Source organism: Brachionichthys hirsutus, chromosome 2 (genome assembly GCF_040956055.1).
Source record: "Brachionichthys hirsutus isolate HB-005 chromosome 2, CSIRO-AGI_Bhir_v1, whole genome shotgun sequence".
NCBI lineage: Eukaryota > Metazoa > Chordata > Actinopteri > Lophiiformes > Brachionichthyidae > Brachionichthys > Brachionichthys hirsutus.
This window is the reverse complement of record NC_090898.1, coordinates 6,217,484-6,243,023: the sequence shown is the minus strand read 5'-3', so window position 1 is coordinate 6,243,023 and position 25,540 is coordinate 6,217,484. Positions and strand designations below refer to the sequence as shown.

Here is a 25,540-nt window from a genome sequence, read left to right as displayed (position 1 = left end):
GCTGAGTTGTTACCGATAAGAAAGGGATCAGAATTAATACAGCTAAGAACCGGATTTAATTCATCCACCACAATCCTGCATGCTAAGTGGTTTATGGACGACCTTGTTTATATTCTAGAAACCTTTGACCTTTTGTTTCAATGGGTTCAGTCAGAATTACACGCTATTTGACCTTTCAGACTGTTCAACAATTAATTACAAGATTTTGAGACATTTATGTGACTTCCCACATCTTTCTGCTTGAATGAGGTTTCCCTAGAAGTTGCCAATGGATGTCGATGACGTTTTGAGCAAGGATTGAGAGTGATGCAGACCTGAGTGAGTTTGTGTTTATATTGTGTTCCTTGCCTTTGTTTCAATGAAACAATGACTCCCACCTCTAAAAACATGCAATTTTGGCTAATTGATTAAACCAAATTGTCCGTAGTGTGTGAGTGTGAATGGTTGTCTGTCTCTGTGTGGTCCCACAATGCACTGGCGATGCCCCGCCTCCCGCCCACCCACAGCAAGCTGGGATTGGCTCCAGCAGAGCAGACGAAAATCAATGAAATCAATGAATAATAAACACATTGGCTCGATGTGTATACATGATGATTATATAATTAAAAAGGTGCAGCTAATTACTTCAGCAACAGTAAATGAAGTCGACATTTCTAATCGCAGTTAACGCACTGTCACTCTCGGCTCAGGTAAATGACCCCAAGCGTTACAACATGCCCACACTGTCAGACGCAGCAGGTCGAGCCATATCTAGTCGCTTTGGCTGTTCACTGCGCCACTCCAAGACATGGTGAAAGATCTCAAACAAGGAGATAATTCCGTTAGTGGCCCACGATGGTGATCCGCCTCTTCATGTGGAGAATCGTCTGAGAGGCTGAGCTGCATCTGATTCGGTACCTTCCTGATCCAACTTGTTCATCCCTTGATGTCGAGGAAGCCAGTCTGCTGCTTGTGTCTAGCCATGCACGCACGAGGCAGTGTGTTTCTATGGAAACAGATTATTTTGATGGTATAAACAGAAGTTATGGGCGGAGATAGTCAGTTCCAGCATGTAATGTGTGAGCCTTTCCTGTTCTGTGTGTTTCCTCCATACTTCCACATAGTATCTCCCGAGATGAAGGGATTTGCTCTCAATATCAGGAACGTATTGGGCCGCCCGAGACACAGATGTAGCTGTACTGTTTTGTGGAAGTTAATTCATTGCTCACGCGAATGTGTGCGTGCAAACGTGCACACAGAGTCACTGCTGTTTCTGCATTCTGCTTCAGTCCGTGACAGCCAGTGACTGCGCCGACCTTTTCTTTGTCTGTGTACCAAATTAACTCCGACTTTGCATCTGCCAAGCGAGACACAGTATCCGTGGTAACAGCGGGTCATAGCAAAGTTACGAGGGTTAAGAGAGTAAATTAAGCTGATGGTGAAGGACATGCAGACTTTGGCGTAGGCGTAATTGTAAAGTTTGTAATTTACATTATGAGCAAGATGACGCCTTACAATAGCTCTGTGCTGCTTTCTGGCCCCTTCACAGTGGGAGTCAGGGTTTATGCAGTACGCTTTGTTGACCTTAATATTAGATGTTTACAAGACAACCCACACACCATTGTGGGACTATGGACAATACCCTTTGATGATAATGCCAGATTGCGGTGCTTCAATGTCATGCTGTCCCCTGCATAGCATCCACTGTTTTTATTTCTGTCCCTTTTGATACGAAGTATACACAGTAAATGAATGTAAATATGTTGTGTGCTTTCTGCACATACTTGTAATTCATTTCATTTTTTTTTCCTTCAAATGTATATATTCTTGTTATTTTTATTACTCTATTTTGTCTCATGCGGATGTATGAGTGAATTTATGCTACCAGGGAATGGATTGTGTGCTATTTTAATTTCATTGTACACCGTACAATGACAATAAAAGATTTCTATTTCTATTTCATCCTCTCATCATTGATGAGGCGCTGAGTAATGCGAGCATGAACTGAAATCTGAGATTTGCATGTGTGCTATTGTCAAAGTTAATGATGCACAGCAAGGGTTACAACAAGAAAATGTTTTGCTCACCACCATTGTGTCCAGTGTCTCTGCGTCTAACAAGTTAAAGATAAATGAATATTAAAATGTGAATTGAATTGCATAGAAAGTAGTGAAGGAGGTGCTGCAACGCTTTCACGCTTGATTTATGGCACAAGTGGAATTTGTTTTTGGTCGTCTAAGGGAGCTAATATTGGATTGGATTGTTCCTCTTGTGTGAGATAGTGGTGATCGGAGATTACGTTGTCGGCATTCATATTTGGAAACTGACCAAAGCTTTTATTTGTGTTGAAAAGAACATCACAATTGACACTGTGGTCAGTATAGCATTGCTTTTGTCAATCAAGGGATGATTCACAATATCAAATGTTTTGCATTAATTTTCTGACTTTCAAATTCAAGTAGTGGCAAATGATAATAGCGACTTAAAACATGTCCGCTTCATGCAGCACAAGAAACATCTTTTAGATACTTTTGAGAATCAGAACAAAATAATTTTATGTGATGGAGTCCTGACTAGTATTAGTTATAAGGAAGACAGTATATTTACAGAACTTTATTCATGGTGGGTCCCAGAGGTTAATAATATTTGTAAAAAGTGTGAGTACAACATACTTGGATTGTATCTAAAATATTTGAGGACTACAAGTTTTGGCACAATTTGCAGAAATCTGCAGACCAGTGTGGTCAATGCTGTTTATACTGCCTACAATTCTGGATTCAGCATGGAGGATTCTAAGCATGCATACTTGTCGCAGCTCCCAGCAGTGTCCTGTACACCCCTTTGCAAGATTACCAAAGGATGGAAAATGGTTCATCAATAGTCAATATCCATTAAAGATGCAAGGCTTGGATCGATTCTCTGAATAAGCCAATTTCCAAAATTCAGGTCTTGGTAGCAAATTACATTGGATCACCTCTAGAATTCAGACACATATAAATTGCAAGTTAAATATTTTTTACATCAATCAATGCGGCACGTTTGTCATATGGTAAGATGCAAATTAGCATTTTGAGCCAGCTCAACCTATCAATGGAAAGAGTTAATGACACTGCGGTGGAGCTTCAAGCTATTTCATATAGTAGACGTGTCACCAGTCTGTTCAGGCAAACAAACGCAGACACAACATCCACAGTCAGAGCCAATGAGAAAGCGTGTGATCACGTTTCAAAACAGAAAGGCAAGAATCGAGTCAAGGACGAGGTGTTGCGCACCCCCCCCCCCCCCCCCCCCCGGTACCAAACCTGCTGCAGTGTAATGCCGAATTTATGGACAAATGGATTTTTGAATAGATGTGTCTGCACTCTGTTGCACAATAGAAATTGTTAGCCTGGGGCTGCTCATTTCATGTGGGCCATCGGTGGAACAAGGGCTGGCGGGGTGGGAAACCCACATTTGAATGAGCTGATGGAAGGATGAAAGCATTCTTTAAATATGTGGTGAGGGGTGGGGGGTGGGGGGGGGTTGTCACATTCCTGACACATGTCACTTCAGTAAAGCCCGCTAGGCAAGTCAGCAGGAGATGACACACAGAACAATTCTGACACTGATCTGATAACGATTTGGTGCTGTCATCAAGACTATCTCGTCTCATTGGATTCCTTTCCCTGAAAATGAGGTTGAAAGGAATAAATAATGAGAGCGAGAACTTCATCAAGGCTCATCTCAGCAGTGTGTGGTTTGCAGATAATCTCTTTTCTGGTGGCTGGTTGTAAATAATGAAGTTGTGTGTTATCTTTGGAATCATTAACATTTTTGTCTCATGCATGAATGCAGGGCATGCAGCCCCTGTGTGTTTGTGAGTGGGTGTGCCATTGGTTTTGGAGAATGAATCTGTGTAGTGAAGTGATCTGGTGGTTTCCTTGTGATAAGAACCCCCAGAGCAAACACTTGAGCTTTGGGTTATAATTGTTCATTTTATTTAGATTTATCTTAGGGTAGATTTAACACATTCTTATTCCGGGCCTTGTGCATCAATGCGTTTTTTTGACGCCTTATTCAGAGCAGTGCACAAAGTCCAACATGTGGGGGACATGAAACAACCCTTTCATCGTGTTTAGGCACCATTTAGGCGGTTTGGGAGGAGACATGTGACATTTACTTTAACACAGGATATGAAGCGTCCCAGTTCCCCATTGCAAAGCTCTCTTGCTCTGTAAACTGTGTGTGCTGACAGTTTTTTTTTTTTTGGACGTGGGCTGGTTAACATTACAAACTGCAGTCTGCTTTAAAATACAGTGCATCTGATATGGACAGCATTTGTGTCCAAATAGGAAGCAGAGGAACATGAGGAATGGAGGAATGGCAGTGATCACACAAGAGATATCTTCAGGGATAGAAAGACGCATCCATCCATCTTCTTGTAGACGACACTCTCCCGCGCAAATTCTTCTCGGTATTTCCAAAGACGAGGGTTGTACAGTGAATGGTGGCAAGCCTCCTGGGAAATTAGCTATCGTTCTAAAGAATTAAGTTCAATGAAAGAAACTATAGCTTTGGGAACGCACTCTACCATGATCTATTATATTTGCCTGGCACTCGACCTCCTCCTGAATATGACTCACAAAAGAAATCCACTCAAGGCAACAGCAAAAAAACAAAATACAAATATTGCACACTACAAATATTACCTACTGCCCTTTAAAAGAAGAGACTTAGCACAGCAGTTCCTGCTATTTTACTTTGAAAAGGAACATTCCTGCTGGTGCCGCATGTGATATCGGCTGCGACTTTGATCTTGGCCAGCGGTTACACCCTGTAGACGTGGACAGGGCAGGACCCCCCTGTGGCTAAATACCAGAGCAAATGGGATTAGTTTATGGCTTCCCATGATGATGATGATGATGAATATATTTATTAGATAGAATGTTAGAGTACAAGTACAGTCACACAGTAGCATGTATTACAGTACTAGTACAGTCACACAGTAGCATGTATTACAGTACAAGTACAGTCAAACAGTAGCATGTATTACAGTACAAATAACGTCAAACATCCTGTCTAAGAGGAGCATTTCAAAAAAGCCCTTGCGGGCTTGTTTCCGTTGAAAGTCCTTCGTACATAAATCATCCACAAAAAACAATACAAATAACAATACAAATAAAAATAAATCCAATACAAATAAAAATAAATCCAACCCATGAAGTCTGCTGAGCCCTCACTCAAACACAGTAATAGGTAACAGTGCATTTCCATTGCTTATGTCATGCATACACTTTATGTGGACAGTAGGCGTCTGCATGAAGTGAGCTTGCCAGAGCTGGAGTCCCTGAACAGAAAAGATTCATTGACATATGTTTAGGGTTGAGTGAGGGTTTTACATCCACGAGTCTCGTGTCACCAGGCTCATCTTGTTTTTTTGAATTAAGAACTAGTTCCATGATGAAATTAGGATATCCACTATTGAATAAATTGAGAGCATTAAACACAGCTGCCTGTGAAAACATGGGAATCAAAAGATTTTGTGTGAAAATTAGCTAAAGGTATATTTACACATATTAAAAAATTAACAAGATCCTTTGAGGAGATTCACCTCAAACAAACCTGTTAATTGTCTCCAACTTTGCCAATTAAATTTTTTCCACTGTGTTTTTCTTTTTCTTTCTCTTTTAAACGATTATGGATGGATGTACCTGTGCAGTTACTAACACTTCTAGAGTGTTCATATGTATAATGTCTGCATTTTTTCCTTGCTTCCTCTCAATCTGTTACAGTTTGTCCATAAATTCTTCCTATATACCATTTCTTCAATTTCAGTTTAACGGTCATCAAATCTGACGTTCAGTTTTGCCGACTCTGTCTGGGCACACTTGGGCTTATTTCAATTTATCTCCTTCAGATAACTCAGCCGCTTCAAATGGATAAATATTAAATTAGAACAAATGAGTCTCACTTTCTCACCAGGCAATTGTGTTCTCCTCCCCGGAGGCTTTTAGCATTTCTGCTGCAATATGAATAGAAATCGGGGGGGGGAGGGGAATCACACACGACACATTTTAACTGCTAAATGAACAACCTCTGCATTATTGAGTCGGTTTTACCTGACCAACGTTTCGTATAACTATTCTTTCATACTCATCGTGTCCTTTTCATGCTCATCATCAGCACAGACTCTGGTTGCCAGAGAACATCGCACTGCTGCTCGTTCGACGGTGTAACATTGTCAATCTTCAGTCTGATTGAGCGTCTCCGGCAGGAACCTTTTAGGACGAAGGTATAAGATAGCGTAGCATCTGACTATCCGGCGCAGGCTACCAGATGCTTGTGTGATGGGGACATTCTGCGATGCTGAAGGCTGCGGCATCTCGTTGGGCAGCAGCAAGGCTTCGGTGTAATATCCTGAAACAAGCATGCAATTTCCTATATTGCTGTTCTGAAATCAGTCTTCGTACCATTGATACGCCTATCTGTCTGCTGGCCTATTTATCAATCTGCTGTGTTATTGCTCAATGTATTTATTTTTGTTGAATTCTTGTGCAGCCACCATGGTTGTGTGTCTGCTTGCTGCATGCTGTAGGCGTTAAAGTGAGAAAATGCATCACTATTTTACTATTTTACTGCATCAGCCTCATTGGCTTTTGTACATCCTTCTGAAGTTGATGTAAAACATGTGTTTATACACTGCAGCAATACATTTAGTCATATTATAATATCAGTCCTAAGGTTACCCAAAGCACAATAAATCAAGATACACTAGGACTGAATGTACCGTAAAGTTACTGTCCTGAAAGACTGTTGGCGTCAAGGACGGTCGGGGTTGACGTGTCATTCTAAGGCTTTTAGGTGCCTGTGCAATTATGGCTAACAAAATGTCGCAGAGAAACGCATGGAGCTTGTTAATATAAATGCGTTTCGGAAGCCACACATTTCTCCCTTCACTGAGAGCCGCAGTATACTACTCCTCCCTCACGATTCTTAAGTGAGGCATCTGGGAGGATGAATGATGTCAGGATTACGACAGAGAAACTTCACTTTGATCTGGGATTTGATTTTGTGGGTGACCAAAAGAAAAAAGATGCAGCATGCATGAATGTCTCAGATGTTTCAGCTTTTAGCATTGAAGTTGAAACCAGACTGTTAGTAGGAGATTCATCCTAAACCCAAAGTGTTGTTTTGTATAAATGTACCGTACAACTTGCTCTCCAGCGGAGCATCCATCAGCGTTCTCCTTGATGCTCTACTTCTCATTTGCAACCTAATTAAATCAGCCTTGTTAAGTTTGGAGGATTTGTTTGCACCTGCAAAAGCCTTTCTGCTCATATGGATGTGAAAATTAAAAGTCTCTTATTGCTCACATTATGCTCATTTCTGTCTTTTCGAGACTGAGCGTTACTTTGAAGAATGAATGATCCGCAGCGAGAGTGCTCACCTGGAAAGACCTGGGTAATGTTGCGCAGCGCTGCGGAAGCCGTCCTTGGCCATTTAGCCGTAGCGTCACCTCTCTGTGAACACAATGCAATCCATTATCAAACGTGGCTGAGTCTCCTGTGGTGTGTGTGTGTGTGTATGGATATTAATGGATCGCAGTAATTTACATTTCAATTCCAGACACTCCATGAGAAATTAGTCTTATGCAAATTGTGGATTGGTGAATTGTGAAAGAGAAATGATTGACATTTTTTCCAAGAAATACCGCTAGATGAGTTTAATAGATTTTCTGCATTCATTAAGTGGAGGAAATAGAAATGACCCAAGTCGAGGTAGAATTAGCATGATCTATTCGAGGGTCTCACGGGGTCGATTAGCTGGCGACGACCAGAGAGCGACAGAAAGCCGAGCAATGTTTGATTGATGTCTATTCATATTCATTTTGATGGAAAGGTGTAATTACTTCACTATCTCGGAATCGGATCCAAATTACAAAGGTCGGACTTCCAGCGTCTGACTTCCTCTCTGTATTTTTGCTATGACTGTTTGAAAAGGTCAGATGATCAAAGTATGTAAATAGCATGGTTAAAGTGGCAGAATCTGCCACACAGCTTTGTGTTGTGTGGTCGTTGCTGCTGCTGGTATGTGACATTTCTGCAATAAGTGACAGCGCCGTTAACTGATGCTCGCTGCGTTCCTCGCCGTGCTTTAATCCCAGGAGGCGTTCTCCTGCATGCTGTTGAGATATGAAACGCAGCATGTCTGAATCCGTAGACAACAAACGCATAAACCTGTCAGGCGGACACAACATGAATGAAAGAAAATATATTGTAATCAACGCTGAGATATGAAAGTGTCCTGACTAGTGCGTTCACGCTAGACATCAACAATATTTATTTTCCTTCTCCTTCACCTTGAAATACGAGATTCTGGTTCCAGCACAATAAATGATGCTGACAGATTCTCCAAATTTTAACAAAAGGTGTAGAGACGCAATCTGCTCTGACGTCAGCATTTGTCGCCTCCTTGCAGTATTCATTATGATTGCCGACGTTGTGCTTAGTTTAGAATGTTTGAATTTTTTGCCGGCAGACTATTGATCTGAGGTTTTGTGGGACTCTACACAGAAAACTGTTGCTGAATACTGATCACTGATCACCGTGTCCTGCATCGTCAACTTCTGCATTATTACCCCTAACGTTTCATAAATAGTGAAAGATTTGCATCTTTCATTGCTTCTTCCTTATTCGATTTCATTCCCGGCTGTTTAATTTCACAAGGAGTAAATGTTTTATTTAATGTGTATACTGTTTAAATAATGTGTTTATTGTTTGTTGACCCTTTTGACCATCACATGTTGCCACGGGAACAGAATTTCTTCTCTCTTACTTGCCTGCAGCCAATTCAACTCTAGTTAATCTTTGTCCTGTGCTGTTTTCTGGTTATATATTTAAAGTACAACATTCTAAAGACATATATTTATTGTTTATGATGAGTTATAGAATGTTTTCATTGTTTAAACTTAAAATAGTGCTCGTCAAACCGACGATGACATTTCAGTACTTCCTCTCCTGCTCCACTCCTTCCTTTAGAATCAACTTCACAGTGGGATTCACTGCATTCACCGAGTTGCAAATCATATGTGACTACATTGCAAACAAACTCATCCCGAGCATGCAGAAGTTTAGACTAGACTGGCAGCAGCTGCAAGAGCTCCCCAAACGCTGGTGCATCCTCCCTTGCTGGATAACTTGGATCAGTCTCAATCTTGTGCTCACACTTCTGAACTCTCGCTTTCACTCCATCAATGCAGCAACACTGTACTGTTCTTGACTCGCTGTTAACACCTGGGTGGATTCCTGGAGGCTGTGGGGTCAAACAGAGATGACCTTTGAAAATTGGTAAATATAGGGTGAAAAAAAATAGGAAACAATTTATTCTCACATCACATAGACTTATGACCCCCCCCCCCCCCCCCCCCCCCTCCCCGCTAGTGAGGTGGGGCAGCGCTGGGAATCCCAGGAGGCACAGATTCAGCTTTTTTAAAGCAATAATTCAGCGAAAGTGTTTTTCAGCAGGTCTTTGTATTTTCATAACCATGCACCACGTTCTATTCACTTTGTAAGAATAACTATCAAATCACAATCAAACATCACTCTGTTAGCAGGGACACCAATATGTAGGATAATCAGGTACACATTGTGGTAGACAGCAGATGACACAACTAAACAAATCAAAACTACGACACACATCCTGATGTTGGCGTGTCCATGCAGACTAGGCCCAGACGGTAATCAAATATTACCCCCCGGTATATCATTGTTCCTAAAATCAGCACTTAACTGGTTGACAAACACTTTATGCAAATTTAATTCTGAAGAAAATGCTTTACTCTGCAAATATCTGCATATTTTCGGGAGACAGCGTACGGCAGGAGAAGCGGATTCCCTGTGGTGTGTTTGAAGCTCTTTCCAGTACCGTTGCTGCTTCCTCTCTCTCCCCTGTAATAACAATGGCAAAGCAACGGCCTATTTAATTCTGCTACAAATGAATCAAGTGTAAACATCATTAGGTGTTGATTTCAGAGAATTGAATTCATTTGCAAAATTTGGTTTGGTAGTCTCAGCTCTGTCTTTTAGAGAAGTGGAGTTATGCGCTGGAAAAGAGAGGAATGAAGGTGAGCAGGAGTAAAACAGAGTATATGTGTGTAAATGAGAAGATCCCAGGGGGGACAGTGAGGTTACAAGGAATAGACGTAAAGAAGGTAGAGGACTTCAGGTACCTCGGGTCAACAGTGCAGAGTGATGGAGAGAATGTGGAAAGGAAGTGAGGAATCATGTGCAGGCAGGCTGGAACGGGTGGAGGAAAGTATCAGGTGTGCTCTGTGATAGGAGAGTGTCAGCGAGGATGAAGGGAAAGGTCTACAAGACAGTGGTGAGGACAGCCATGATGGACGACTTAGAGACAGTGGCTACGAGGAAAAGACAGGAGGCGGAGATAGAAGTGGTGGAGATGAAGATGCTGAGGTTCTCCTTGGGAGTGACCAGGTTGGATAGGATTGGAAATGAGGCAATAAGAGGGACAGTGAAGGTTGGACGTTTTGGAGATAAGGTCAGAGAGACCAGACTTTGATGGTTTGGACATGTCCAGAGGAGAGACAGGGACTATATCGGCAGATAATGCTGAGGGTGGAGCTGCCAGGGAACAGAGCAAGAGGATGACCCAGGAGAAGATACATGGACATAGTGAGGGAGGACATGAGAGTGGCTGGTGTTGTGGAGGACGATGCAAAGGAAAGGATGAAGGGATTTGCTGTGGCGACCCCTCACGGGACAAGCCGAAAGTACAGTAGTACTAGTCGTAGTCTTCAATTAGATTCCATAAACCATAAAATATTATTTTCGTGATTCAGACTCTAAGTTTGTGTAATCAAAGTGAATTGCCGCATTATTTTATTCTTGGCTTTGACTGAAGACAAATGCATTTGTCTCCAATTATATCTTTATTATAACATTTCCCACCTTTCATGTGGCAATAATACATTTTATGTCAAACTCCTGTTGATGGTATATTATTTCCTTCATGCCACATCGACCAAGAAGGCCGAGTTCTCCTCCTTTATCTGTTCTTCCCCAGACACCAGTGACATTGTTGGGATTAAGGAAGAACGACCGGCTTTGCCATCTTGGATTCCTGGTCTGCGCCTCTGGGTAGAAACGGGGCTTGCTTGCCACTCAAAAACTAAATTAACTTGTAAACCTGCCACGTTTCCGGCAGCGAATAGCAAATAGCATTCCAGAGGATGTTATGGATGAGGGTGCGTTTTGGAGCTGGCGGTTGGCTCCGATATGCAGTTCTGTTTTTTCCATCCAGCATATTGCAGCAGAGACATGAGGTGGAGAGGGGCTGGGTTGCATTTTTCGGAGCACCGGTAATAGTATTAAAGTCTGATATTTATTGGCAGCTCACATTTCAGCTTCCAACTTAGTTTCGGCTAATGCTGCTCCCCCAATGCAGCACTAATATTGCAATACAGACACTGTGTGAACATGACATGTCAGTTGAGACCAAGCAAATAAGTGATCTTTTTGTTTTTCTTTTATCATGTCGCTTTTTGTACTTCATTGACTCGTGCTGCTCCAGCGTCGTTGGGATATGCAAACGTGTTCTGCGCCTTGCTGGTGTGTGCGGTCCTACTTTATGCTAATTTACCTGATATCCTTCGTTTCAGTAATTTGCTTGGCATAGTTGTGTAACTTTGATTGTTGCCCAGTTAGCTTGCTTTGTATAGTTGTGGGTGTCAGATTGGGATTTTAGCCTCTCTAATCCTAACATCAGTTAAACTTGAAATGTGCTGTGTGAATATTTGAATTCCTCTAAAACGCATCTTAAAAAGAGGTTTACTGCGTGAAGGGATGCCTGTCTGTCATCCATGTGCTGTGTCTTTGAATGGAAGTCGTTTTGAAAGGATGCATCAAACCAGCCAGTGTCAACACAACAGCTAAAAAGAGCCCCTCTCGATCCCCGTCACGACGGCTGCTGAATACTGAGCAGAGGAGACACAAGCTGCCCCTCATGCTGAAATACACAATTATCATTCTCTATCTGACTCACAGTCACACAAAGATGCAGTTAACTCTACCGAATGAAGCGCCACACACCTACGCCAGGATTTCAGTACGCAGCGCACTGAACGGCATCGCACTGAAACTGCACGCTCTTCTTTCAGCAGGATAAATGGACCATCTGTGAGCTCTTCAGGCCACCAGCCAACGACATTGGAACTGCATCTTGCACGTTTGTTGTTTGCTGGCATTTGGAGTTTGAAAAGCCTGTTTTGTTCTTGCTGTTCTGCAAACATCTGGACGTGGATGTCAGAAGTGCTTTAATCTCTTTCGACTAGTCTTTGGTAGTTTCTTTATTGTCTATGCTGTTTCATGAGTAAATAAAGTACTGTTTGGTTTTTTGAAGATGAAAACATCCATTTCCAAGCCACATTCCCTGGGAGGCAATCAATGATATCAGGAAACCAGATTCCACGCCACATAATCTGTATGAGATGTTATTTCCCTGTTTGTCTCACTTCAAAGGAGGGCCTATCTTAATTCCGATCAACATCCATACACCTGTTTGTGTCTGGGATTAGCCTCGATCGCTTACGTTGCAGCTCGGGTCCATTTTTCACGCCCATATATGTCCGTTTCTCTTCCCCTGTCTGAATCTGTTAGCCATGTGAAATCAGTGTGAACGCAACATGAGATTAGAGAAACTGGGAAGAGGACATCGGATATTCTAACTGAACAAGGGGGGGTGGGGGTGTCAAAAAATCTGCACCTGTGTTTTTATTTATAGTCCAACGTAAAGACAGCAGAGGCACCGATGTTCCTTCCTGACATGATCTCAACTAATTTTATTGTAAATCGGAAGGTGACTGTAATCTCTGATTTAGGATTGAGTAGAGATGAAAAGAAAAACAAGTGGCATGAGAACTAAGCAAGGCATCCCTTTTAGAATCATTTTTTTTTTTAAATCTAATGTTATTAACATTTATGAGGATTAGTTTCCAATACCATCTTGCTCAAGGTTGGCAAAATATTTGGACACCCGACAGTGGTGTAAGGGTTAAACGATGGGTCAGACAGTGCCGCAGTTCGGCGTGGATCCGGACACAGCAGCCCAAAAGTCACGCCATCTTGCAGCAGGAACACGGCACGAGGTGACGCTTCATCACCGCTCATTCTTTCACGATGGTTTAGCCTGTTTTATGTCGCCGTGGCTAAAACAGAGCGAAAAATTACACAGAAATATCAGTTTATAAGGATGGCGTGAATTCGCCGGTATTTCCCAGTTACAGCGGACTTACAGTTGAGCCGCCGTAGCGCTCGTCTGTGGTCTGATACCATTCCCCTTTCTGCTCTATTATTAACTTTTGAAAACTCCACCTGGCTCTTGGGTGCTGCATGTCCCTTTGTGACAACAAGCAAGGTCAAACTCTCGTTCACCTTTGGACATCAGAAACGTAAGTGAGTCTCAGTCACTAACACTTTGGGAATCCAGCTGGGTTTGGACTCTAACACTTGGCAGGAAGCTGGTGACCTTTCAGTTTTCACAACTGTCTCTGTAATACCACTGGGTTAGAGAGACTGACACCACAAAACAGAGCCGCCTGCTGTCCTCCCAAGCAAGATCCATTTTCAGATATAAACAGTGAAGTAATAGAGGCTCTGGGGATGAATATATAACAACGCGGCCTTGTCTGTGCACCAATCATACTGTCTGCTTTCAGGGTCCCACCCGGGTGGGATGACCTCTTGACTTGCCCACTCCCACTTTGCGGGAATGATTTTTCATCTACAATTGAGATGATGTACACGACTTCTATGAAAACTGCTTTTACAAAACTTGGCTTGAAGCTGCAACACTAGCCTTAATTAATTATTAGAAACATAAAGTCTTATAATAGCAGAATATTTTTTTTGCCTTTATATTTAAAAAATATTCAAAAACTGATAAACAGGTGATAGGCATTTTGTCGCTCAGTAGTTCCAGTTTTTAGCTGTAAGCCCGGAAAACATAAAGTTCCTAAAAGCTACGAGATTAAATGGTTTAAGTAGAGAGAGCAAGAATAATAAATGATTCAGTTAGTAGGTCAAACCCCAGTCGATGAATGTACGTTACCTACTAATACACCTTATATGCAGCTTCACTGACAGGCTCTGGACCGCTGGGAAAAGACTGACAGCGTAAGCTTGGATATATAAATAGATCCAAACGTGGACACCACAGCGTCCTAATTACCCACAACAGCCCAACCGACTTCCACGACACCTGACGAGATGAGTTTCATTAATGAACATCAAATGACTTTGGGATTTCTAACTCCCCTGTGTGTGTGTGTGTGTGTGTGTCATTTTCCCTTCCTGTCAACAATACATCGTATGCAGGCCTGGATCATTTATTAAAACTTGATCATTGACTGAGGGTTTCTTATGTGCCGATAGGGTGAGTGTGTGTGTTGCTACACACCCTTACTTTGATGGTACTGAGACATCAGTTACCTACACACACACACACTCTCACTGTTTGCCCGAGGCTACAGTAACATTTTCTCGGAGTTCGCCCCAGTTGCTCGTGACGTGTGCGATGTGGGGGCTGATTCATGCTACATGCGGGATGGGTTGGGGTCAAGCTCCATGCAACCTTGAGCAGCATAGCACAGCTGCACTGCTCACTGGGCGGGCATGCTTTGACAGCCAAATGTGAGACTAAAACAGGATCATACTGGGTTGTTGGGTGGAAACCGGAACAGAGTTTGCATGCTCCGCAATTCCGCAGTCCGGACCCTCAACATATTCTTGCGTAGACGCTTTGCTTGGCTTGCAAATTGATTGGCTGGATTAAGTATAGGCTGCAACGGCCGTTTTCACAGACTATTCTGTATTTCTGTACACCAAACAAAATAAGGTGAAGCCAAACTGCCCCATGGGGTGTACTTTATTCTTTATTCAGAATGTCTGCTTGTCAACAGCAAATACTGGCATCAAACCTCTTGCCTTGCACGTCCTTTAATGAGACACTTAACCTCTAGGTTTCAGGGAAACCAGCCAAAGTATTATTATTTGATTCAGTTACTGACACAGCAGAGCAAACACAGAATAGAGAGAAGTGCAATTAACAAGGATAATTTCTACCAGCTGGTAAATGACACTTTCTGCCTGCTGGATGGAGAGGATTTAGCAGCCCCATCAAAAAAGTAAAAAATACAAATTATTTTTTATTTAACTCTTTAGCCGCCACAGTAATTACAATAAAATATTCAGTTTTGATGTCACTTTTTTAAAAGGTTGTAACTTAAAAATTGTTAGAGATAAAGAGAAATGAGAAAAATGGGCAAGATAAAGAACATTACCCGAGTCAATGCCGTGGAAAAGACGTCACTTTCAGGATCAGCAATGGACAGCTCCATATATCAGGGGTGTCAAAACTAATGACTTATAGATACACAAATAGATACACTTTTTGTGTATTCTGCCCCTTTTCATGCAGTGTGAGGGCTTTTTGTTAAATGAGATATTCTGGTATCAAATCATCTCTTATTTGAAACTTGGTGGTATTTTAAAATGTGAAAATAATATCAAACAATATGTCAGGTAAAATAAAGCTGCACTGACACACTAATGCCTTCAACTAATTTAATTTAGTAAAGGAGGGAGACCATGGAGAAAAGGAGTCTTATGAATGACACTGTAACTGATTTAATCCACGAGGCTGATGAGGGAAAACTGATAAATATTCAATTTTAATGAAAATGCACCACTGTTAGATGGATTCAGAAATACCCCCACTCTTCAGCTTCAGCCAGTCACAAAATACATTTTATCAGCTGAGTTTAAAAATGCATTTGTTCAAAGGAGGGCTGTATCTTGCTGTGTTTCTAAGATAAAGGTTTTCTTTACCAAACTATTATTGTTTCTCTCCTCTGCTGCTTCTTTATACTAATGAGGTCCTTTCCTTTTGTCCGTGAGCCCGTGGCAGGAGGTGCGAGGAGTGTACACAGAGAGACACGGAGGAAGAGCCGCAGTCTGTCACTGAAGTCTGTTTTCAGAGGCTTAGTCAGAGTGTTTATTCAGTCAAACACAAAACCCAGAACCTCACAGCAATATCTCCCCCAGACAGCCGGAGCGGAGGACCTCTAACTCCCATCAGTTCACATGGTCTCGCTCAGTCCGCCTCCCCACCCCCCCCAACATTCTCTGCAGATGGTACAATCCATTTAAATAGGTGCTTGTCATCTCACGGTGCTCTGTGTCCTTTCAACAGTCAGCTGCAGGGAGCACATTTCACAGGGGCAGTGCTGGCTGAAACACACACACACACACACCCACACACATGCGTGCTCTTATGGAACTCAGGGACGCAAACACACACACATTCACAAGCACACGCATGGTTGCACAGTGATACACACACACACACACACCATGCATACCATCTCCACAGCGTACACTCCTCCCAGCAGATGCACATTTCCCCTGCCCGATGCCTCTCTCTAAAGAAAAGGACAGACTGCTCTGAGGATTTAACTTGACTTTCTTGACTTTGAAGGAGTGTGAACAGACAGAGAAGAGAAAAAAGGAGGGACTTATTTGGGGCCACCGTCCTCTACAGGAAATGGTCAACTTGCCAGGATGACACCTTGTCTGGATTCTCCTCTCCTCCTCAGGCAAAAATCCTGAAGATGATGGACGACAACAAGCAGTTGGCCCAGCGCATTGATGGGGCCATCCAGTCCGCCAGCCAAGAGGTGACCAACCTGCGGTCGGAGCTGAGCGCCACCAGCCGCAGACTGGCCGAGCTGGGGGCCACCGACGCCACCAGCATGCTGGAGACCCTGCAGCACAACCACAATGGTAGGAGCGCTGCCCGGGGGAGTGGAATGAGGCAGAGAAGTTACAAACATGTGGAGGGATGAATGCGCTCTGATGCAGCCGTGTGTCCAAGTTGTGTATTTGTGTGTGTGTCCGTGATGGATGATGTCCAAGAGTGAATGTCCAAGGAAATGAATGCAGTGAGTTGAAGAAAAGAAGTGAGGAGTTTCTCCTGGCTTGGCTCCACTCCGAGTCCTCACAAATCCCCTCTCATGTTGAATAATTAACCCCCTGAACCTTTGGGATGGGGGTAGTGCTGCACCATAGTGGGGGCAGAATGGGTAAAGTTACATCCTATTTTTCACCGTCTAGCGCTCTGTCTGCCGGTTCACTTCTCCTTTAACTGGGCAATGGATATGTGTCTCTTGTGGAGGAAGGGAAAGGGGGCTGGTGTTAGGGGTTGCTGTGGGTTACTGTTACTAAGAGCTATTTGAATGTCTGCCCAGTCTATAGAATGCCGTCCTCTGCATGTGTGTGTGTGTGTGTGTGTGTGTGTTTGTGAGCACTGCAGCTGCTCCTTTTGCCTTTTTCCAACTTTTTTTTTTGTTGTACCCAATTTAACATACAGTTAGATAACAGCTGCATGTTTTTATTATTTATTGTACATGCACAGGAATTAGCGGCTGCATTATCGTGTGTTCCCATCGGCCGTCGTGTCCTTTTAGCTCCTGGTGCACACACTCTTGCGGTTTCCATAGCAGTCAGCTGGTACAGGACAGTGAGCTGTCTGCTGGACACGACCCATCTCAGCTTTGGCAGCACTGAAACCACATTACCTGTCTCATGCTCAGTTAAAGGTCCGCTGGATTTCCTTTCTCATGTTCACCAGGAAAAGCTCCTCGCTTCATTTCCCTTCATGTTGACAGAAAAATGTTTTGTCCTCAGTTGACCACTGTAGTCCTTTTCATGGGGGACATGCACTGTAGTCCTTTTCATGGGGGACATGTGACTGTTATCCAACTGGTCACAGACATTTTTTGTATTGCATAACCTGTTTTTTCAATGGACGCAATTAATCATTTTGTTTTTCACTTATTTCTTTCGGCTTTTGTGCGTGTATGTGTGCATGTCTGTGTGTGTGTGTGTGTGTGTGTGTGTGTGCGCACCTCGTGGTGTCCCTTAACATTCACCCTCCTGCTGTTTCCATAGCAGTGTGTGCACCAATATGAGTGATGACAAGCATTCCTCAGGGAGGGTTTGAGCGGTGATGTCATTTTCCGCTGAAGCTGCTTCTCTGCTCAGTAAAAAAACAAAAAAAGACGCCAGATTTGTTCCTTTTCAGTTTCAGCTCCATTCATAAATCTCCTATTTAAACACTACCTTAAATTAACGCAGAATGTTCAACTGTCTGTTCTTAATGTCTACACCGCGGTTCAGAACCGAAACACTGTCAGATGAAGTGTACTCTTTTTCTCTCTGTTAGACACAAACAGTTTGGAAACACGTCGCTACGCGCAGCATCAGAAATAACATTCATGCCCTTTTGGAGGCTCAAGAGTCGCAGCTGCTCTTTGCTGCTTTTATTTGCGCTGCATGTCTTCCCAAGGTCACTAGGTGCGTTTACATGGACAAAATGTCTTTAATCCTATCAGAGTTTGTATTCAAATTATGATCGGATGCACTGTGTTCGTGGACCCTAAAAATATTGATCCGATTAGGACTTGCATGTTCATGCATCACACTTTCGATCGGACTAAATTATTTTGACGTGCTCAATTTATACCAAATATACCGGAAATAGTAGAAGAAGAAGCCGTAGAGACTTCCGTTGTAAACAAATCATCGCTTACGCTTTTCTGCTTGAAACGTTAGCGTTATTTCGCACATTTTCCTCGTTTGCGCTTTTAGTTTCCTCCTTTAATATCTCCGCCAACGTGTCTGTCTCGGATATTGACCAGTTCTGTCTGGCGCCCGCCATGTCTTTCGCTCGCTCTGCTTCAACTAACTTCCGGGAATAGCAGAAGCGCGTAAAGCTGACGTCAGAGACAGAAAGGACGGTTTGTAAGTGTTGTCATGCGCCCTGATCGGATTATCAATCGGTATAAACCATCCCTTGAGCTTGATTGGGTCAGAATAATCCGATTTGGGTGTGTACATGAAGCATTTTTATTCCAATCAGGCTTTTAATCCAATTAAATGTGTCAAATGTAAACGCACCTACTGAGTCTTTTTCTGCTGTCTTTTCTCAAACTTCCTTCTCCCAGCGTAGCTGTTCTTTACGATCCTATGAGTGTATGATAGAAATGGCTCGGTATTGAAAATGAGGTCAGGATCCCTGAATGATCAACTGAGCAAGAACACAAGCATAAACAATTATTCCCCCCAAATGTCAGAAGCTTGTGCCATGCCCACATACTCATTTTTGCTCAAAGGATTTGGATGTTTTTAATTATTAGAAAGCCAAAATGATTTTTTTTTTTTTTTGCTTTTCTAATTGAATCCATTGGGAAATGTTGGAGCCTTTAAAGTGAATAGTGTGAGATTTGAGAGGGACACAGGAAATTCATTAGTGATCAGTATTTGAAGTTACGGGTCACGTGTGGTTGGTCCGACATTTACTAAATTATTGATTACATCACAGCCTGAACAGGCAGGTCCACTAGAATGTAACCCACATGAAGTCGCACGCGTTTCAGTTCAACACATTTTATTTTCATCATCATTGAGAGCTTTGACGTTTGCATCGCTCCAGTATGCAACGTGCACGTGTGAAAACACCCCGACACATGTAGCATACCCTCCCTTTTCCAATTACAAAACTGTATGTATAGGACACAAAAAGGAAACTTGTATTGTAATATTGTACTCAAATATTGTTCCTTTTATACTGTTCCTTCAAATCAAGATATAACATACAATAATCTAAAAATTGCATACAACATATAATAAACAAACTATTCCACACACAATCTATCATGATGCATTCATGCACCATTATGTTTCCAACAAATCCAATATGAAATGTAATGAAGTGCAATCCTTGAGACGGAAAAGGATTCAGCTGAAAACAACCCTTCCCCATCCCTGATCACTCCTTACAATCAGACACATTATTAAAAATGACTGCTTCAGTTGTAAAATGCAGCTGTGTTGCTTTCATCCCTTGTACAGATCTTTTTTTTTTTAACTTGTGGATCAGACTCTGAATTAGTCCCAGGACTCATTTCAACGTTGCAGCTCTTCGAACATTTTTCTTCTGGACTTGCGTACGAAGTTGCAAATGATCTGTCCACAGAGTCATCTGGAAATTCTGACATGCCAATACTGCTGTTCTCTTCACACTGCCTATCATTGATTTGATGAAGAGGGACGGGTGTTAAGCTGCTGTCAGTCAGATAGGCAGAATGGGTTGCCAGCTGAGTGTCTGAAAAACAAAGACACAAAAACAGAAGAAAGCAGCAAAGGGGTAATGAAGTGTTGGAAGCCTGCTGTGAATCACCTCAAGCTGTGAAAATGGCCTCAAATCTCATTAATGATTTTAGGCAATGGAGATGGCTTTTCTATTCCGCTCTCCAGCTCTCCATGGCAGCAAGAAGCTTAATGACTTGTGTGATGCTTCCACAGGTTTCATGGTTATAGTATTCTTCATGGATTTGTTTTATTGATGAAGTTACCTATTAGATAGTTGCTCAGGAAAGCAGCCCTCCCAATAAAAATCAAAATAGAAAACCCCACAACTGCCTTTTGCAAACTTCATTTAACTTAAATTGCAACTTTGCTAATGAATCAGAAGTTTGAAAATAGTCACCACCCACCAGAGGTTGTGGAATGACCCATGTCAGTCTAATTAATAGGGCTGACACCTGAACATGTGGTTGAGGGTAGTAATTACCTGCTTATAAACCATGGTAATGATGAGTGATGATGTTTGCAAGCGTGTGATTAAGGTTAATTTACATGTAATCATCGACTGAGTGAGAGAACCCTATGAATTACACTGACACAGTATGCTATTAAAATGCTGTATAAGATGTACTATTTTGGGTGTGCGTTGACAGAACTGTCTCACACACACGTACACACACACCTATACCTGAATAGATAATTTGGTGCCCTTGTTTGCGTTTGGGTAGGTCAGGTCTGCAGTGTGTATTTGCTGTTTTGTGTTGGTCACAGTGTGCATTAATGAGTTCGAGCGGCTCTCTGGTATGTAAATGACTGTTTTCCTCTGTCCTTCAGTCTGCCTTTACCGAAAACAAGTGCAAGCAGCTTCCTCAGACACAGCGGCAGATGGCTTGAGCTAGTTTGCCCGCGGTCTTTGACATTCCACGTATTCCAAGGCCATGAAGTGCAAATGCTGAGGAGTGTGTGTGAGCTGTGAGAAAGAGCGAATAGGAGAAAAGGATCGAGGATCCTTCTTAGCCGCATGAAGGTGACAGGCCAGCGTAATGGATAGTTCATTGTGGATATAGTATATTACTGTGAACAATGCATAGAGATCTCATTAAATTGATGAAAGGCTTCATTATCGGCAAACGGTGGGCTGTGTCCATGCTCGTTTTTATGGAAATGCATCAGCTATGACTCTGGTGTGGGACTGTGCACATTGGAAGCTTATAGCGCTGCGCTGTTGCCCCAGAGAGAGGGGCAGATAGCTCTGCGCTGTTGCCCCAGAGAACAGCTCCTAAAGGCTGAGTATGAAGATGAAGGAATCGTGTGCTCGTCTGCAGCAAAGCCCCTCAGTGATTGACAAATGACGTGATGTGACGTATACTAGGGGCGGGACTTCCTTGATATTTTGTTGGCAATCATTGACAGTGAGACAGAGATAGATAATATGCTGTTGCAGCAGTGATGAGAAAAAGACCTTTCCTGTGCTCATTTCATTTTTACTGGCAGTGATGCATTGAAAGGATTTGAGTTCCACCCGTTTTTCCGTCTTGTGTTCAATGAGGCACTTTTTTTTTTGCATTAAATGTGTGTTGACCAGTAGGGCTGCAGCTCTCCCATACATCGTCCATGTAATTGATTAAAGGTAAGAAAGCATTTCATGATTTCACTCAACTACATGCTTAAAAACTAAATAGGCAAGAAGTAGCTGTTTAATTAGGCCCGAGCGCCTATCCTAGGCATAAGGGGCTATTGCTTTTGCAACGCAGAAGACGACAAGTTGACGAGCGCAGCGAGTCAACCCTCGACAAAGTTGACAAGCGCAGCTTCTAATAAAAAGAACACACTGTTGTCTGGAAGAGGCAAAAGTCGCAAAACCTGATCTTCATATTTTTTTTAATTATTATTATTGCACATCCATTTTTCCTCTCTTAACGGTACTAATCGGCAAACACACAATGCTGTGTCTCTGTCTGGTCCAGTCAGATAGTCAGGCCTCTGCTGTTGTGAATAAGAGTGATCATCCTGCCTGCCATCTATCAGCACGGAGTCTGTCTCGCCAGCTGGTGCCTGCTGCTTTGTAGCGGCAGATTGGGCAAGCCTGGAAGTTGCCACGGTGGCAGGTGGGCCCCACCATCAGGTACCGTAATGCCCACTGGCACAGATGCCGTTGTCTCGGATAGATGAGGAAAGGAAAGACATATGTGGTGGAGGAGGAGGGGGGGGGGCATTCTGAGCCACGTGTATGCCAGCCCTGACAAATTGGATAAAGCCTCCAGAGGATAGGAAGGGCAGTGCCAGTGTGAGGCTGACACATGAAGAGGACTGGCACAGTGGGTGGAATGGGAGGGTAGAAGGGTGGGGGAGACCAGATGTGTTCATCGTCACAACCCTGGCATCATGCTGAACGAGCAGAATCGTCACTTCATGTGAACCGACAGAAGCAGACTCTGTCTCCTTGGGTCGTGTGCATGTTTATGATCGGATGTTACAGACTTTAAAAGGCATTATTCACCTGCTGATGCATCAATGCTTTGAAAAATGCCAATATGCTCGCTGTGTTCAGGTCAAGAGATCAAGCAGCAAGCATACAGCTCTGAAGATGCTATTCAGAAACATTCAAGGTGTTTCTTTATATGTACACCAAAGACGGAGCTAACTGACCAAGCCAAAGGAAACTAAAGCAACTGCATATCTGGTGTCACTTCAGAAGGTTTCAGATTAGTGCGAGTGTTTGAAAGCTTCTTTGTTCAGTCCTGTAGATTTTGATTCACTGATTAAAAAACATATTAATAATAAAGAAAGGCTTGGCCTCAGCTTCCTTGTTGTCAGACAGATATCTGTATTTCCAACTTAAAGCTGTGTCCTGTCTTCATCTGAACATTCCCTTGAATTTCTCAGAAACACCAGCGATGTAGGGGATGACACCAGGTTTCCGTTTGTCTTTCCTCTCCTGTTCCTGGTTATTTTTGTTGTCATATTTGTTGGTCTTGACAAAAGCCCAGTTCGGCTAGCCACATGTCTTCAGAGCGTTCCAGATGTGTTCATGCTCTTTGGCCTTTCCTTCCACTCTGGTGGGGATGTTTTGGGCCCAGTGGATCAGGCCTCTGATGACCCTGGTGGGAATAATTCTGCATTGACCAAAAATATGAAAAAAACACTTTAAGGAGGACAATATGAGATGATGAGTTGAGAGCGATCTGTAGTTGCTGTATTGTTGATTGTGTGAACCTCTGGGAACCAATCACAGTGCAGGAAATGTGGCCTTTAAGACAGCACACAAAGTTGTTAGTTTAGAATCAATGTGTCTCGTTGAGCCCACGCGAGCCTTTACCGCCAATGACCTGCAAACGGAGACTGTGATGTCCTCACACAGCCTTTATAGAGCGTTGAATGTGTCACCATGCCCATTTTAAGCCTCTGAATCTTAATCAGGAAGAAACCTGATCAATAAACAGGGGAAAGAGAGCAGAGGTTTTATAAATGCAAAATGAATCTTGTCAAAGAAAGAAATAATTCAATCTTTCAGAGTTGTTGTTTATCAGGCTGAATGCAAAACACTTTGTTTGTGGTGTTAATTTTCTGAATCGCAAATGGTAATTGGATGATCATTCATAATTTGGAGTTAATGCTCATCTTGTCCTCTTGGCGTTCTCTACTTTTAGCTTTTAGCCCTTCCACATTTTTTTAAACTTGTACATGAGGTAAGATGTTAGAAGAATTATGGGCCAATAATACTGTGAAATAAAGTGTAATAATAAAAAAAACGACTGATAATGATAACCTTGCTTATCGCTGGGATTTCTGGCACTGAACGTTACACTTTCTACTAAGCAAACCCCCACAAAGTGGAGACTGGCACTGTGTTGTTGGCACCTTTCATTCTTGAACAGATAATGGCCACAGGCTTCATATTTCCCAGTGATACATGAAATATCTATTTACAAAAAAGTTTCTTCCCACGGAAAGACCCTCTTAAATGCTGTCGTCTGCCTCATTCTTATTGAGGAATGAGTTCAGATCTTCGACACAGCCAGCTGTTCTGCCTGTCTAAAAGCAGTCTTGACATTTCATCTCTCTTGAGAAAAGAGGCTTTGTCTTGCATCCCTCATCCAAACACGGATAGTTCAGCCAGAGTTCAAAAGGAAGTTGAGCATGAGAGCAAGGCTTTTGCTTCCCCTTCTGTCAGTCAATTCTCTCCATGAAAGAGAGGCATTTGGTTTGACAGCCTGTAGGTTGCAGACACTTTGTGTAAGGGAGACATCTTTCTTTTTACTGATCCTTGTGTGAAACAAGTGAAGAGCGTCTCTTGGGAGTATCAGTGGGGATCTTTAACTTAATCAGGTCCTGGGGGAGCACTTAACTGTGAAGAAAAGTGATGCTATACAATCGACCAATGACAAAAAGCCATCTAGAAAAGGAATGGTGCACTGGTGTGCAAAACACCTGCAAATGTTCCACGTGATATATCGTGGCAAAGAAGTGATGACAAGCTAATGAGGATTTATGTTGAGCACCTCATTGGGACTTTGTAAGAAGCGTGACTGAAAGCTACTTTCCTCAAGTTAACTCACAGGTTAACATGGACCTGATGGCACAAGGCCAGACAGATGTTCATGTCCATTTATGCATCGTACACACGCACACACACACACACACGAGGTTATTTGCTTTGTACGGTCAGTAATCCATGTGTTGGCATGCTCTGTGGCCGTTAATTGTAGCCGGCTGTGTAGACACAATTGATTCTGCTACAGACCATAAAGCACAATACTTACAGCCTTTCATTGTCAGAGCCTGCAAGCCTATTTTCTTGAGAGGAAGCCGATGCCACCACCGAACAGATTCAAAGATAATGCAATGGACATAAAACTAACTAACCTTTCTTAAATAATCTGCAGGGCTGTTGCACTAACGCTGCCCCCAATTTAATCTCTTACACCACTCCTTATGTTGTTTCTCTTCTATAATATCTGGGTTGGTTTAGATGGGAGTAACGGTGCTTATCACTTTATGAAGTAAAACTTAAAGGAGATGATGTGTTCAGGGCAGTCAGTTAGTAAATATAATAGTACATTTGTGCAGTTTTTGACCCCCAGCTACTATGGAGACATTTTTTCTGCGTGTGGGTACAGGTTTATCGTTCGTGCGCACGGATTATATAATACACAGCCCACCCTCTGGTGTTACACAACTCCAATGAGCAACAGGTGGTACCACAACAGGATATGCTGCAAAACGCCAAGAATGTCACGAAAGACAAAGCCAGCAGGCATCCATGAATACTACGCTGAATCCCAAATTCTGGAGGAATAAATTCAGACAGCCATTGTTCTACAGAGGATGGATGCACAATATGCGTTTTCGAAAACAACACA

The 25,540-nt window shown here is 42.7% G+C and overlaps 1 protein-coding gene across 1 annotated transcript in view; it reads left to right on the top strand.

Moving 5' to 3' along the window:
* The first annotated feature begins 16,642 nt into the window (after positions 1-16,642).
* kazna (kazrin, periplakin interacting protein a) overlaps positions 16,643-25,540 on the top strand; it is a 73,354-nt gene continuing 64,456 nt past the window's right edge. Inside the window, exon 1 of the mRNA XM_068747127.1 lies at positions 16,643-16,814. Within this exon, the coding sequence (XP_068603228.1) occupies positions 16,643-16,814 (172 nt within the window). The remainder of the gene's footprint in view (positions 16,815-25,540) is intronic.